This window comes from Neofelis nebulosa, chromosome 3 (assembly GCF_028018385.1).
Source record: "Neofelis nebulosa isolate mNeoNeb1 chromosome 3, mNeoNeb1.pri, whole genome shotgun sequence".
In the NCBI taxonomy this organism is placed as follows: domain Eukaryota; kingdom Metazoa; phylum Chordata; class Mammalia; order Carnivora; family Felidae; genus Neofelis; species Neofelis nebulosa.
In genome coordinates, this window is record NC_080784.1 from 112,758,295 (window position 1) to 112,772,447 (window position 14,153).

At 37.2% G+C, this 14,153-nt stretch overlaps 1 protein-coding gene across 2 annotated transcripts in view; it reads right to left on the reverse strand.

The window, feature by feature from the left end:
• Window positions 1–1,486: 1,486 nt before the first annotated feature.
• The window catches only part of FAM241A (family with sequence similarity 241 member A), a 47,547-nt gene continuing 34,880 nt past the window's right edge, over window positions 1,487–14,153 (reverse strand). Inside the window, exons 2-3 of one of the 2 annotated variants that reach the window (XR_009259383.1) lie at window positions 5,136–6,841; window positions 1,487–4,896 (exon numbers count right to left, since the gene is read on the reverse strand). Coding sequence is in view for 1 of the 2 variants with exons in the window: in XM_058721644.1 (XP_058577627.1) it covers window positions 6,596–6,841 (246 nt within the window). In the remaining variant the exon portion in view is untranslated. Of the gene's footprint in view, window positions 6,842–14,153 lie in introns of both variants that reach the window. The other variant, XM_058721644.1, reaches the window with a different exon arrangement.

Genomic DNA, 14,153 nt, shown 5'->3' on the forward strand with positions numbered 1-14,153 from the left:
TTTCTGATTTAAATTAGTCATCTTCATACTGTACCCTGAAGAGTGGGGTTTTGGAAGTGACTCAGGTATCAAGTAAGGTGAGAAAATAAGAGTCTATAGTGGATGCTGTGTTGGGCAGCTCAGATCCTCTCTTCAGAGCCAAGGACCTACTCTGTTAACTGCTGGGAGAGCTGCCAGGTGACAAGCCCCAGCTGTCAGCTCTCTCTGGGAATTGCTTTTGGTTGAAGAGCTCCCAATACAAGTCAATGCTTTAGGGACTTCTCTGTTTGAGGGCATCCTATAGAGTGGCCGAGGCCTTGCTGTGACTGTATTGCATACCTCCCTTTGTCCAATCCTGCTTCCTTTCCTTCCTTCACAGTTGCTGATGCCAGAGCACTCCCTAATCAACTTCCTGCATGCTAATTTTTTCTGAGTCTGTTTCCCAGGGAACTGGACCTACAGCAAAATCAATTATAGCAGCCCTGCTTTTATCATTTATAGATATTGGCTATTCACGTGAGATTTCACTTAGGGCAAACCAGACTAAAAATCTTTGAAAGCCACTGATCTAATTAATATTTGAAGAAATGTTTCACCTTATATGAAAAATCACCTTCATAGTTTTGTGCAAGATCAATTTAAGTTAAGCCTTCCAAACCAACATCTAAGCAGTGTATTTTCTTTTTGTAATTATTTCTTCTCAGCCTTTGTATGTTGCATTTATATATACACCCATGTGCCTGTTAAAGCTGAAAATACATTAAATAATGAAATCATAAATATTGTTGATATTACATATGTAAAACTAAGAAACTCTGCAACAGAAGCAGTCATAGCAGAGAAGGGCATTCAGTAGATGGCATATGTACTCAAATATTGATAGAAGTTTTACATATCCCATCCCCTACCCTTGAAAAATAACTCAAGATTTTTGTCTTAAAAAACTATGGTATGAATAAGTATATTTTATATAGAATTTTCATTCTTCTGTTAAAAAACATGAAAAAATATACCTCAATTAGCCTCTTATAATAAAGCAGTAAACCAATAAGAAAAAAGGACCACGGTCTTATGATAAAATTCATTGTATTCTGTGGTGATTGGAAAGCTATCAAGGAAATTTCCAACTAATTAAGTTGCTGAAAGGCTAAACGATACAACTTTAACTGCTGAAAAGATAACTCAAATTTAATAAGCATGTGTATGACTAAGTTCTGGATCTTAGCAGGCCCTTGCAGAGCTCATTCAATAATTCTAACTTACACAATAGTCATGGCAACAAAGGAGAAGTACAGCTTGGATGCTGAAGTTGATCTTAATCTAGGTTTTCCTACTACTCTGTTGCCTGGGAAGCCATACATGTTTCAGGCCTTAGCTTTCTGCTGCAGCATTAGAGATGATTCACTCATAGGTATGTTGTTGCTTTGGCAATTTCCAAACTTGATGTGGCAGCAATTAACTGGTAAAGAGAACATGACAGAGGGAGTCAGAAGAGAGTCTCAGAATGTAAGGTTGTGAAAGAGTATTATTTATTGGAAAAAATAACAAACCACTTTATATACATGTTATTTAACATTTATGATCTGGGTGACTAGAACATTCTAGTAGTGAATTTATTCTGTAGCCTAAAATACCCAAGCTTAGATACTTGAGAATTCCTCCTCACAACTTCTGTGTTGTTTTTTTTTTAATTAAAATTTAGTAGATAAAAGTCTATTGAAAAATACTGGAACATATGAAATTTAGGTAGCATCAGTGACCATATGCATTCGAAAGTATCCTTTCTGGAGAAATAGTGATTTTACCAAGTACAACACTGAAAATTCACACAGTTTCCTAAAAATATGCAAGTGAATAGTAGTAATACTGTATATGCAAATAACAGCTATATTCTTCCATTAAAAGTGAACAAACTTTGTAAATGATAACATATACATCAATTCACTTTCTTTATGCACAATAAGCATACTTTTGGAGTTAAAGAACTCTAAAGTACAACCAATGCTAAATCTTTGTTAACGCATTATAGGGAGTACACGAATAAATGAAGGTGGTTTATTAATCTGCTAAATATTTTGAGTATGTATTATGTGCCAGGCATTGTGTTTGACAATGCAATTTATGAACCAGTTAGACATGTTCTCTACCCTTGTGAAGTCTGTTGTCTAAAGGAAGAAGCTGACAAATAAGCTATTATAATAGCTATATTATAGTTATATTATAATATAGCATGACAAGTGCTGATAAGGGAAGCACAGGGTTCTCAGAGAGCACATGAAATATCAAAACTGGATTTAAGAGTCAGAGAAATTTTCCTGGGGGACATTGTGTCTGAAGGTCTTAAAGCTGTGGATGTGTTGGTCAGTTTGGTGGGGAGGGATTAAATAAAGAAGCTAAAGCATGTACAGAGTTCTGGAAGTGAGTAAGTACTTCTCTCACAAGGAACAGAAAAACTAATTCCTAAAGCTAAGTCTTAGAAAGGGATGGTAGTAGTATAGAGAGATGAAGTATACAAGAACCAGTTCTTGAGGAGCCTTATAAAACAGATTGAGTAAGCACTTTATCATAATGGCGACAGGAAGCCATTGAAAAGATTTAGGCCAAAGATATCAGAGTTATGGTTTAGAAAGATTATTCTGACTGTGGCGTGGAAAACGAAGGCAGGGGAGACCACCTAGGATTCTGAGATAGCAATCTAGGGAGATGAAGGGGGTATGAACCAAGTTAGTGATACTGGGAATCAGGAGAAGCGTAAAGATTAAAGACGTTGTTTTAGGAAATAAAATAGACAGGGCTTGGTGACTGGTTATATGTGGGCAGTTTCTGAGACAACTATCACTCGCTGAGATTGGAAACACAGAAAGATAAAAAGGTTTGGGAAAAGGATCCTGAGTTCCTTTTTATTTTATTTATTTTTGTTTTTTTGGATACAGTGAATCAGAGGTACTAAGGGATAAATAAGTACAAATGTTGGGCAAGCAATTGAATGTATGGATTTTATATTCGTACAGTGTTCTGAACTGGAGATACAGAATGGAGAGCTGTTAGTATGAAATGGTAACTGATGCCATGGGAGTGGTGACATTGTTCAAGGCAATGTGTAAGGTGATGAGAAAACAGACTGTGTTCTTATATTCTCCTTGGCCAAGTCTAGTACTACAAGTATTAACAGGTATGAAAGTCTTCTATTGTTTGTCTTCTTTTACCTTGTGAAGACATGGGTTGACAATAAAAACATTTAACATGACCTAAAATCAGTAAACATTTGTAAAATAACTGTTAAATATAATCTACAAACCAAATAGCCTTGGACTGCTCAATATCTAGCTTTGACTATTTTGAACTTTCTACTTCGCAATGAATCTTTCCTCATGCTGTAATTTTCCTTCCATCAGTTCTATAACTGTTTATTTCTTGATCATTGGATAGCCTTTAACGTTACGTGCAGCTCAGTGACAGCCCGGAGAGATTTTCTCTGATCAAAACACATAGAGATGTGCTGGTCAGAAGACAACTGTAATTCATAATTCCCGAATGGAAAAGACGCAAATACAGTTTTACATTGGTTGATGGGGATTTGCCTCAACATGCTTCCTTTTATATCCATAGAAGTCAAAACGGGATGTGACCTCTAGAGTGGCTAATAGGTGGCATGCTGATATATGTTTAATAACTGGCTTGCCAGGAAAAAAAAAAGAGCCCTGATTTGTTGTGTTTGCCAGTTTTTATAGTGTAAATGTGAATACTCCCTTCACGGACAATTTCAAGCTACCAACCGATGTTACTGAAGGCAAACTAGGGGGATGTACATAACTGTCCCTTGCAAGTCAGTGCAAACTGGCTCCAGCACACTACTGGACCAAGTGTGATTGGCTGGTGGCCAGGAACGGGAAACTACCTTGCGGATCACAGCTTAAGATATGAGGGAACTGAATTCTACAAAATACTGAGTTTCTACTTGAGGGAAAATTGACCTATTCATGTGTAGTCAGTTTATTTGTAGATCTTGACCTTTCCCTTTGAATTGAGAACTGTGGTATGAATTACATACACATGAATAATCTAATAACCTTAGCATTGTAACTTCCGTGTCTTTATTCATAAGGAGTAACAGTTTCTAAAATTGGCTTGTATCTGAGATTGAAATGATTGAGAGTCATTTTTCATCTAATTCCTTATACCATGAACCAAAGAAGTGACCAGTTTCTTTTCATTTCAGGGTATAAGTATTAACTACATTCTACTACATTTCATAAAAGAAAATATATTATTTCCATCAAATAAGCAGTCTGTTTTTTCCCTAACAAAGCAAATATGATGGTATACTGCTCTAACCAATACAAAAATGCAAGAAGAGTAGCAAAATATCTCATTTGTTTATGTAATTTAACATGTACTCTATTAACAGCAGTGTATAGATACATAGTATTGGCAGTACACTAAATAATTACTATTTAAACTTACTTTTAAAATATTTTCAATATTAGCACTGGTGGAACCAGAGCTATTATTATGCATATTGTATCTTTTTTTATATTCCAAAGGAAAATTAAAATTCTTGGTAGCATTAGAAAAGAATGCACTTTTTAATATTTAATTCAGATAGACAAAATCTCATGATGTCTCTTAATAACCTCACAATTCTACTGTACACAAATGAAGACACCTTTTCAAATAACTTGCACTTAGGCTAAATTCATAAAGGTTACTATAAAAATATTTCAAACCCAATAAAAACACAATGATATAGTACAAAGTCTTCCTTTTTTGTCAAACTTTAAAAGGTCTGTATTTATACAAATACACAATATTTTTTTAGTGCCCTCTGATTGATATTTGTGTTCAGGATTATCTGATTTTAGAAATCTAACTTGAACATTTTTTTTTTATCAGTTTTCTGCTTCAGCGTGGAAGATGCTGAGAACTTATAGAATAAATTTTTATTTTATTTATTTATTTTTTTTAGCGTTTATTTATTTTTGAGATAGGGAGAGACAGAGCATGAACGGGGGAGGGTCAGAGAGAGAGGGAGACACAGAATCTGAAACAGGCTCCAGGCTCCGAGCTGTCAGCACAGAGCCTGACGCGGGGCTTGAACTCACAGACCTCGAGATCATGACCTGAGCCGAAGTCGGCCGCTTAACCGACTGAGCCACCCAGGTGCCCCTAGAATAAATTTTTAAAACAGGATTGGGTAAAAACTTTACAAAGTGGAATATTAAACACTTTATACTCTTTAGTTACTGCCTTGCCAAAGACAAAAATATTCCATTGTCCCATTTTCCCCTTACTTAATTTGAGTTTTTAGATAATTATCTTTAGTACCCCTCCTTCATGTATATAGAATGTCTTTGAGACAAAAGTGTACAGGTTTTAGGTTCTTTAACAAAATCCAAAATATCACTAAGCCACTTTCTATTTTTAAAGTGTATTTAAAGAAATGCTTATTTCAATATAAAATCCCAAAGCACTGAATTAAGACACACTAATAACATGACTGGCCAATTATTGACTTGGCTTTAGCCTTAGAGGAATATTATTACAATTGGCTATTAAATTCCAAATTTAAGCATTTGGTTTTATACTGTAATACTGAACCTTTCCAATACAAATATCAAAGAAAATGAACTGATTTTTTTTGTTTTCTTAAAGGCATAGTAAAAAATTTCAGCCATAATATAAATCAATTTTGGGGGAAAAATCCATGCCAAAATAGGAAATAGATCTTTTAAATCTTAGAATAATTGTTACAAAAGAACTACAAAATGTAAATTTCTGGAAAAAAATACATGGAAAATGTCTCTCTAGGAAAAAAATATGCAACTTGTTAGATACAAGAAAATACAGCATTGCCACGGGGTACAGCCAGCAATAGACATGTCTTATGAGAGTTAAAAAATTCACAAAAGGTAATTAGCACCAAAAGTGTCTAAAACTTCAAATGATATACTGAAGTGATTCCAGGCCCAAGTGTTACATTATAAAAAAGTTACATTGAACTTGGGAAGTTTCACCAGCCATAATAAATATATTCTTTTCAATCTTTAGAAAATGTGCTAGCTTTACTGATTTTTATCACAATTTTAAGGTAGTGTATAGTAATTACCATTTATATTGATTTGATCTGAGCAGGAACCATAGATATCCAAATTATTTCCCAAATAACATGGGGTTATTTGGTGGGTATGGGTGGGGAAAATCTACTGTTAAAACATTTTAAATATCCTTGTTTCATCCTTTTTATTCTAAAATGTTTTGTTGGAATTCTTTACAACACCTCTATTGCCCGATTTGAATCCCATATCCAGTTATTTTTCCTGCCCACTTTTTGGTGGTGTTAAGACTTGGCATGGGAATAGGGAGGGGTATTTAAAAGTGGGCACAGATCACAGTAGTAAAACAAGACTTTTGAATAAGCTACAAAATGTATGTTCAACCCTGTTATAATTAAGAGTTGAGTTTAATTTTAAACAACATCCACTTACAAATTTAATTACAAAACAGCACATAATTTGAAACAAGGCAAATTTTCCGGCTTTCATGTAGTGAAATATAGAACTTCACCAATTACATATCTGGCTACCAAATGTCAAACAATGGCTTATTTAGCCATATTTTATTGTTGCACATAAATAATGACAAGGCAAAGAACAGCAACTAGTCCAAGGGCCTGTAGACCAAGGAACCACAGCATAACCCAAAAGAAAATAACTATTACTGGTTCCACAATTCGTTCTCCAAAATACATCCTTGTGAAGCCCATGTTGATGAGGTTTTTGTTCAGTTCACCAAAAAGTGTTCCCATCTTTTTGTAGTCATCTCCAACAGGCTCGCCAGTGTGGTTTTGTGATTCTTCAATATCCTTTAAAACAAAAACAAAAAACCACAAAACATAAAATGAGAAATAGATGAGGTTCCTTTAAAAAAATTTTTTTTTTTAGAGATAGAGTGTAAGTGAGTGGGGGAGAGGGGCAGAGAAAGAGAGAATCTTAAGCAGGTTCCATGCTCAGCACAGATGCTGATGTGGGGCTTGATCCCATGACCCTGGGATCCACGACCTGAGCCAAAATCAAGAATCAGATGCTCGATTGACTGAGACATCCAGGCTCCCCCATGGGAATGTCCTTAAGAATAATGAAGGTCCTTGGGGCGCCTGGGTGGCTCAGTCGGTTGAGCGTCCGACTTCGGCTCAGGTCACGATCTCGCGGTCTGTGAGTTCGAGCCCCGCGTGGGGCTCTGGGCTGATGGCCCAGAGCCTGGAGCCTGCTTCCGATTCTGTGTCTCCCTCTCTCTCTGCCCCTCCCCCGTTCATGCTTTGTCTCTCTCTGTCTCAAAAATAAATAAACGTTAAAAAAAAAAATTAAAAAAAAAAAAAGAGTAATAAAGGTCCTTAAGAATAGTGACTCCCAATAATAATCATTCTCCCAAAGTACTGGGCATACTTCTGATAATCACTCATAAATATTTGGGAGTCTTCCTTTTCATTGATATATAAAACAACTGTGAGTGTGCCCACTCTCAAGAATATGGAAAGCACTAATTTATTGATTTCTGTAGAATTACCATTGGACCCTCAACTACCAGAACACTGATTTATAAGATTAAGGAGGGAGCTGATTCATTTCCCTTCATTTTCTAGTTTCCTGGGATTATAAAAGACAGGTCCCTAAATGAGGAATCATGTTTGTACTGCCTTTATCATTTACCATGATTTCAAAATAACCTTTCTACCAATCTTCTGTTTTGAGGCAGGGCCTCAGATTGCTCTGTCTTGTGTAAGTAAGCTGTTTAGTCCATTCCCTTGACACTAAGACTTTAAGGAACCTAGACTCAGCTGACTTGAGCAAGTCTTATTGCTACCATTGAGCAATCCTCAGCCGTTACTGCTGTGATCTTTCATTCTTAGTCCTAGCTAAGGAGACCTCAGTGTAGGGCCTTGCATACTCTCTTGTCCAAATTCCACTTCCTAAGTGCCTCTTATTAATCCCATCAGAAGAGACAAAGTTTTCAAATTGGAATACATTTGTACAAGAAGTCTGAAAGTCCACCTGGAAGCCAACTCCCAAGAAAATATCTATGTGTACTCCATATACATGCCAAAAAATGTTTAATATTTTCAAAAAATGTTTACTACTTCTATTACCTCTCAGTCTTACTATAATTAAGGCCTTCATGCCTGTTATTGAGTTACCGTCCTCAGTTTAAAACCAATCCTTGGAATTCTACAAACATTTTTGGCTCCTTGTTAGTCTCTGCCAAGAGAGGGACTAATGGGACATTGCACAGCTGAAGAAGGAAGAAGGGATTTGTTCTTTTTTCTTCTAATGGGTTTGTTGGTGCTGTTTTGCTCTAGCAACAGTTTTTCACTCTGGTAGTAGTAATTTCTTCTGTAGCAGCCACTGATTTCAAAATTTGGGGATTTCCCAACACTTGTAGAATTAATCTCCATGTGCCTTCTTGAGACACTATATCAAATCTGTGGGTGCCTACTCCTCAGATATCCCATTCTTAGGTTGATAGGGTCCCTCCTCTGAGTGTACAGACATCAGTACCAGGCAAGTAGTGATGGGTTTTTGAAAGCCTGAGTTTTAGCTCCACTGCGCCTTTCCCCAATCTTCTCAGTTTTAGTAATTCCACATCTTTTCTTTACTGCCCAGGCCTTTGGAGTGCTGGCTGTTGTTACCTCCATGGTTTTTAAATTTTAGCATATTTGATAATCCCCTGGAGGGCTTGTGAAAGCACAGATTGTTGGGCCTATCACCAGGGGCCAGGGTTTGGAGTCTGAGAACCTGCATTTCTGACAAGTTTCCAGTTGATGCTTATGATGCTGATCTGTTGACCATCGTCAGAGAAAATCACCGCCTTACTGTTCTCTTTTGCCTTTTCTCTTCTTCAATGCCTGATTAACAATTATTTAAATTAAATTATCTTTGTTAAAATCACTGATATAATTTCTCCTCACTAGACCCTAATACAGTCACAAAAGAAAAACTATGTCATGTAGGAGATATAGGTGTCATCATAATTTATTGAATCTAATTGCACTTAGGAGTCATGATTCAAATCAATAATTATTTACTGAATACCTACTAGCTCATAGTAGGTGCAAGATGGAGAATATTTATATAACAAAAAGTCTTTAGGTATAGGGTTTGACACAATAAAAAGTAAATATTAAATACCATTAAGTATGCTGTCTATGCCAGAGGAAAGTAAACTTAAAAGACAAAAGTCATCTGCCAAACAAAGCCAGTGAATTTGAGTACGTTTTGAGGCACTCCTCAAATATATGACTCAAACTTAGATTCCTTTAGTAGAAACCAAAGCTTGATCATTTCAGTCGTCAATATATAAATAAAAATATTTTTTCATTAAAAATGCCTTATTATCAAGTCTATATATACAATTTAAAGTATATACTTAAGGGAAACCTGGGTGGCTCAGTCAGTTGGGTGTCTGACTCTTGATTTTAGCTCAGGTCATGATCCCACGGTTGTGGGATTGAGCCTTATGTCATACTCCACACGGAGTGTGGAGCCTCCTGCTTGAGATTCTCTCTCTCTCTCTCTCTCTCTCTCTCTCTCTCTTGCCTGCACACTCTCTATCTCTAGAACATTAAATAAATAAATAAATAAATAAATAAATAAATAAATAAATATATTTAAGGAGAGAGGGAGTGAAAAAAAATCTAATTTTTATTTGCAATAGCAGATAAAATGATTCTTGATATGACTTTAAGTGATCTTTCCCTACATAACAGTAATTTATGTAGAACATGGAGTGTCCTTGATAAAGCAGTAGAAACATGAGACTTATTGGGGCATCATTGTTAAGTCTATATTTTAATTTTAAGCCAGAGTTATTTTTAAATTATATTTATATGTAACTTAAAAATCAGCTTTTTAAAAAAATGTTTATGAGAGAGAGCATGAGTGGGGGAGATGGGGAGAGAGAAGGAGAAAGAAGATCTTAAGCAGGCTTGGCACTGTCAGCTCAGAGCCCGATGGGAGGCTGGAACTCACAAACCGTGAGACCATGACCTGAGTTGAAATCAAGAGTTGGATGCTCAACCAACTGAGCCACCCAGGTTCCCCCCAAAGTCAGTTTTGGACTTTCATTTCTATCAAAAAAAAGAGTGGGAAAAACAAAATACTGTGGAGACATCCAGGGAGTTCAAATCCAGGCTCCAACACTTAAACTGAATGACCTTGACCAAATCACTTTCAGGAGCTTTAGTTTTCTAATCCATACAATGGATAATCCCCTTTGTTACTGGTAATTTTCTCTTGAATTATAATTTATTTGTTAAACTTTCTTTATTCTTTGTGTTTGATTTCGAAATTAGTTTTTTCTTCACTGATGTGCTGTGACTAGGTGAATTTTATGTTTCTCAGCTTCTCATATTGTTTTGTGTTCCATAAATAATATACTATATTATAAAAGAAAAAAAAAGTCTCGTTCTTGCCTGAGATCAAGCCCTTCTTTTCTTTAGGACAGAACTTGAAGACTACTTGATTTAGTTTATAATTTTTCTGGTCCCCCACTTCTCTCTACTCCTCCAGTGTCTTGCATTGTTGATAGCATTTCTGGCCTCTTTTTCACTTCCTATTAAAGTTTTTTGTTTTCTTTTTTACTTTTTCCAATTTCTTTTAATCTGTGCACTCGTTGTACTTTGGGGTTTTCTGTGGTTACTGAAGATTTTTAAGACTTTTTTTTTTCAGTATTTTTGTGGTTGTAGTACAAAGAAATTACCCTAATCTGGTATGGTTCTTTCTGAAGATTTACTTTAAATTTTTCTACAGACTGCTTGTGGGTTTTTCAGGGAAGAAGTAGGTGTTGCAAGATTTAAATCAAAATAAGGAATTAGTTAACTCCTAGAGGCCAGATGGGGAGGCAGCAATGGATCACATCAGCTCAGATCCTGAGAATACCTGTTGGGATTGGGACAGGAAGTGAAAGATCCAGTAAGGACTGGGTTGGGTGAGATGTGGCTGCTGCAGCCTGCTTCTGATTTTAATATGAAAAACGTCAAGCACACACAAAATTAGAGAAAAATAGTACTCTGATCTCCTATACATCTAGAGCCAGATTCAATAATTACTAAAATTTTGCCACTTTACTGCAGCACTTCTTAATCTGGGCAATCTAAAGGAGAGAAAAAAATAAAAATTAGAAGAATGCTTAAAGTGGCGTATCTTCACAAATGAAGTTCTGTGGAAACATCCAAGATATTCAGCAATGAATTAGATGGGTTTCAAACAATCCTAAAGGAAAAACATTTAAGAATGTGGAAAATAGGCAGCATATTTTATTTATTTGTTTTTTTGAGAGAGTACACATACAGTCTCACGGGAAAGACAGAGGGAGAGGGAGAGAGAGAATCTTAAGTGGGCCGACACCCAGTGGAGCCCAACCCAGGCCCGATCTTATGACCAACCGACCGACTGCAAGATCCTGAGCTGAAATCAAGAGTCAGAGGCTTAACTGACTTGGCCACCCAGACACCCAGCATTTTTATTTTTATTTTTTAAATGCTTATTTATTTATTTAAAAAAATTTTTTTTAACGTTTATTTATTTTTGAGACAGACAGAGACAGAGCATGAACGGGGGAGGGGCAGGGAGAGGGAGACACAGAATCTGAAACAGGCTCCAGGCTCTGAGCCTTCAGCCCAGAGCCCGATGCGGGGCTCGAACTCACGGACCGCGAGATCGTGACCTGAGCTGAAGTCGGACGCTTAACCGACTGAGCCACCCAGGCGCCCCAATGCTTATTTATTTTTGAAAGAGAGAGAGACAGAGAGAGAGACAGAGACAGAATGTGAGTGGGTCAGGGGCAGAGAGAGAGGAAGACACAGAATCAGAAGCAGGTTCCAGGCTAAGCTGTCAGCACAGAGCCCGACGCGGGGCTTGAACTCACCAGCTGTGAGTTCAAATAGGCTATGCTTTTTTTTTTTTTTTAAATGTTTATTTATTTTTTGAGAGAGAGAGTGTGAGCCGGGGAGGGGCAGAGAGAGAGGGAGACAAAGAATCTGAAGCAGGCTCCAGGCTCAATGACCTGAGCCAACGTCGGATGCTCAACCGACTAAGCCACCCAGGCGCCCCCCTCCTGCACCATTTTTAAATCAGTGAGATTATAGTCAATCTCATCACAGTATTTTCTATATCCAGAATACCCATCTCAAATACCACAATTCTAAGAGGTACAAACATTGGTGTGCTGGTAAATGTTTCATAAGGCCTTGTGGGGGGTGGGAGTTGGGGTAGGTGGATTTCTAATTTGAATTGTTTGCCAGTTGTGTAGTGTTTTCCAGTTTCTGTAGCTAGTGCTCCTGCTGCGCTCACTTTCAAGCTCCTTAACAGCTAGCTTACAATGTTCCTGAGAATTTAACAGTTGGTTCCTGAGGTCAAGTAGGAGTTGCCATCAGTACTCCACTGTAGATTCAGTAGTTGAGATAAAGACCTGCATGGTTATAATTGATTAGTTTGATCTCTCCCTTCTTTGCATCAATTAGCAGATTTAATGATTTTTTTTTTAAGCTTACAAAACTGGTAAGTTGGGTTAGTTACATAGAATTACTACGATACATTAAAATTAGGAAAATTGTATGAAGAAAGAAATATATTATGATTTGAGTAGTGGATATGGTAGATAAAATGAAATACATGTAAGGTTACAAAACCACCACAACAAGGAACAGAATTTTGCTTTTTCTGGTCTGTTTCATACAGATATCAAAAGTAAATTCAATTCAGTAATTTTTACAAATTCTTATTTACAATAGAACTTACACTGTCTGGATGATTTGTGAGAAACCTGAGGCATTCATGACTCCTCCCTCGTCCTCCCCCCTACAGCAAGCTCATCAACATATACCCTTTTTATTTTACCTTCTAAATACTTCCTTATTGTATATATTGCTATTCCATCTGCTGCTGTAATCCCAAAATAATCTACTAAAATCTCTTGCCTTGACTATTCCAAGTTTCATAACTGCTCTTGCACATATTCTTTAGCTCCCCTATAAGCTATTTACCACACCACAGCCAAAGTGATCCTTTTAAATGGCAAATACAATCACCCCCCCCCCCCTCCCCGCTTTTAGGATAAAGACCAGACTTTTAAACATGATCTATGAGGCCCTGCTTAGTCTGGCTTCTCTCTGGGTCTCTGGCCTCGTCCTGTCATCAGCCTCCTTTTGTCTTTCTCTGTTTCAGCCACATGGGTCTTTAACTTCTTGAACAGGCTATGCTTTTTTTTTTTTTTTTTTTTAATGTTTATTTTTTGAGAGAGAGATAGAGTGTGAGCAGGGGAGAGGCAGAGAGAGATGGAGTCACAGAATCTGAAGCAGGCTCCAGGCTCTGAGCTGTCAGTACAGAGCCCGATGTGGGGCTTGAACCCATGAACTATGAGATCATGACCTGAGCCGAAGTCAGACGCTTCATCAACTGAGCTACCTAGGCGCCCCTAAACAGGCTGTGCTTTTGCCTGCCACGTATTTGTACTTGCTGTTTTCTCTGCCTATCACACTCTTCCCTCCCTTCTTTGCTCAGTTAATGCCTGCTCTTCATTTAGTCTCAGCTTAAGCTTCAACTCAGTCTCATAGCACTGTATAATGTTCCTTCAATGTATTCTGAATCAGTGTAAATGTGTGTGTATGATTATTTGATGAATGTCTCTATCACTGTGCATGAAGATAGGGACAATATCTGTTTTTTGCTGGCCATTGATAGATATCCTCTAATCTTAGTATACAGCAGGGGCTGTCTTGGGAATAGCAGCACATAGAAGGAGCTCAATACATATTTGTTGAATAAATGGAGAAAATTGATCATGTGTCTGGCAAGCATTAGAGCAATATCTTGATAGATTTTCTACCTTTCTCACTTCTTTTTAAAAAAATTTTTTTTTAACGTTTTATTTATTTTTGAGACAGAGACAGAGCATGAACGGGGGAGGGGCAGAGAGAGAGGGAGACACAGAATCGGAAGCAGGCTCCAGGCTCTGAGCCATCAGCCCAGAGCCCGACGCGGGGCTCGAACTCACGGACCGCAAGATCGTGACCTGAGCTGAAGTCGGACGCTTAACCGACTGAGCCACCCAGGCGCCCCTACCTTTCTCACTTCTTGACAAATAAAAGATGATCTTTATTTTCCAAATTATTTTTATTATAT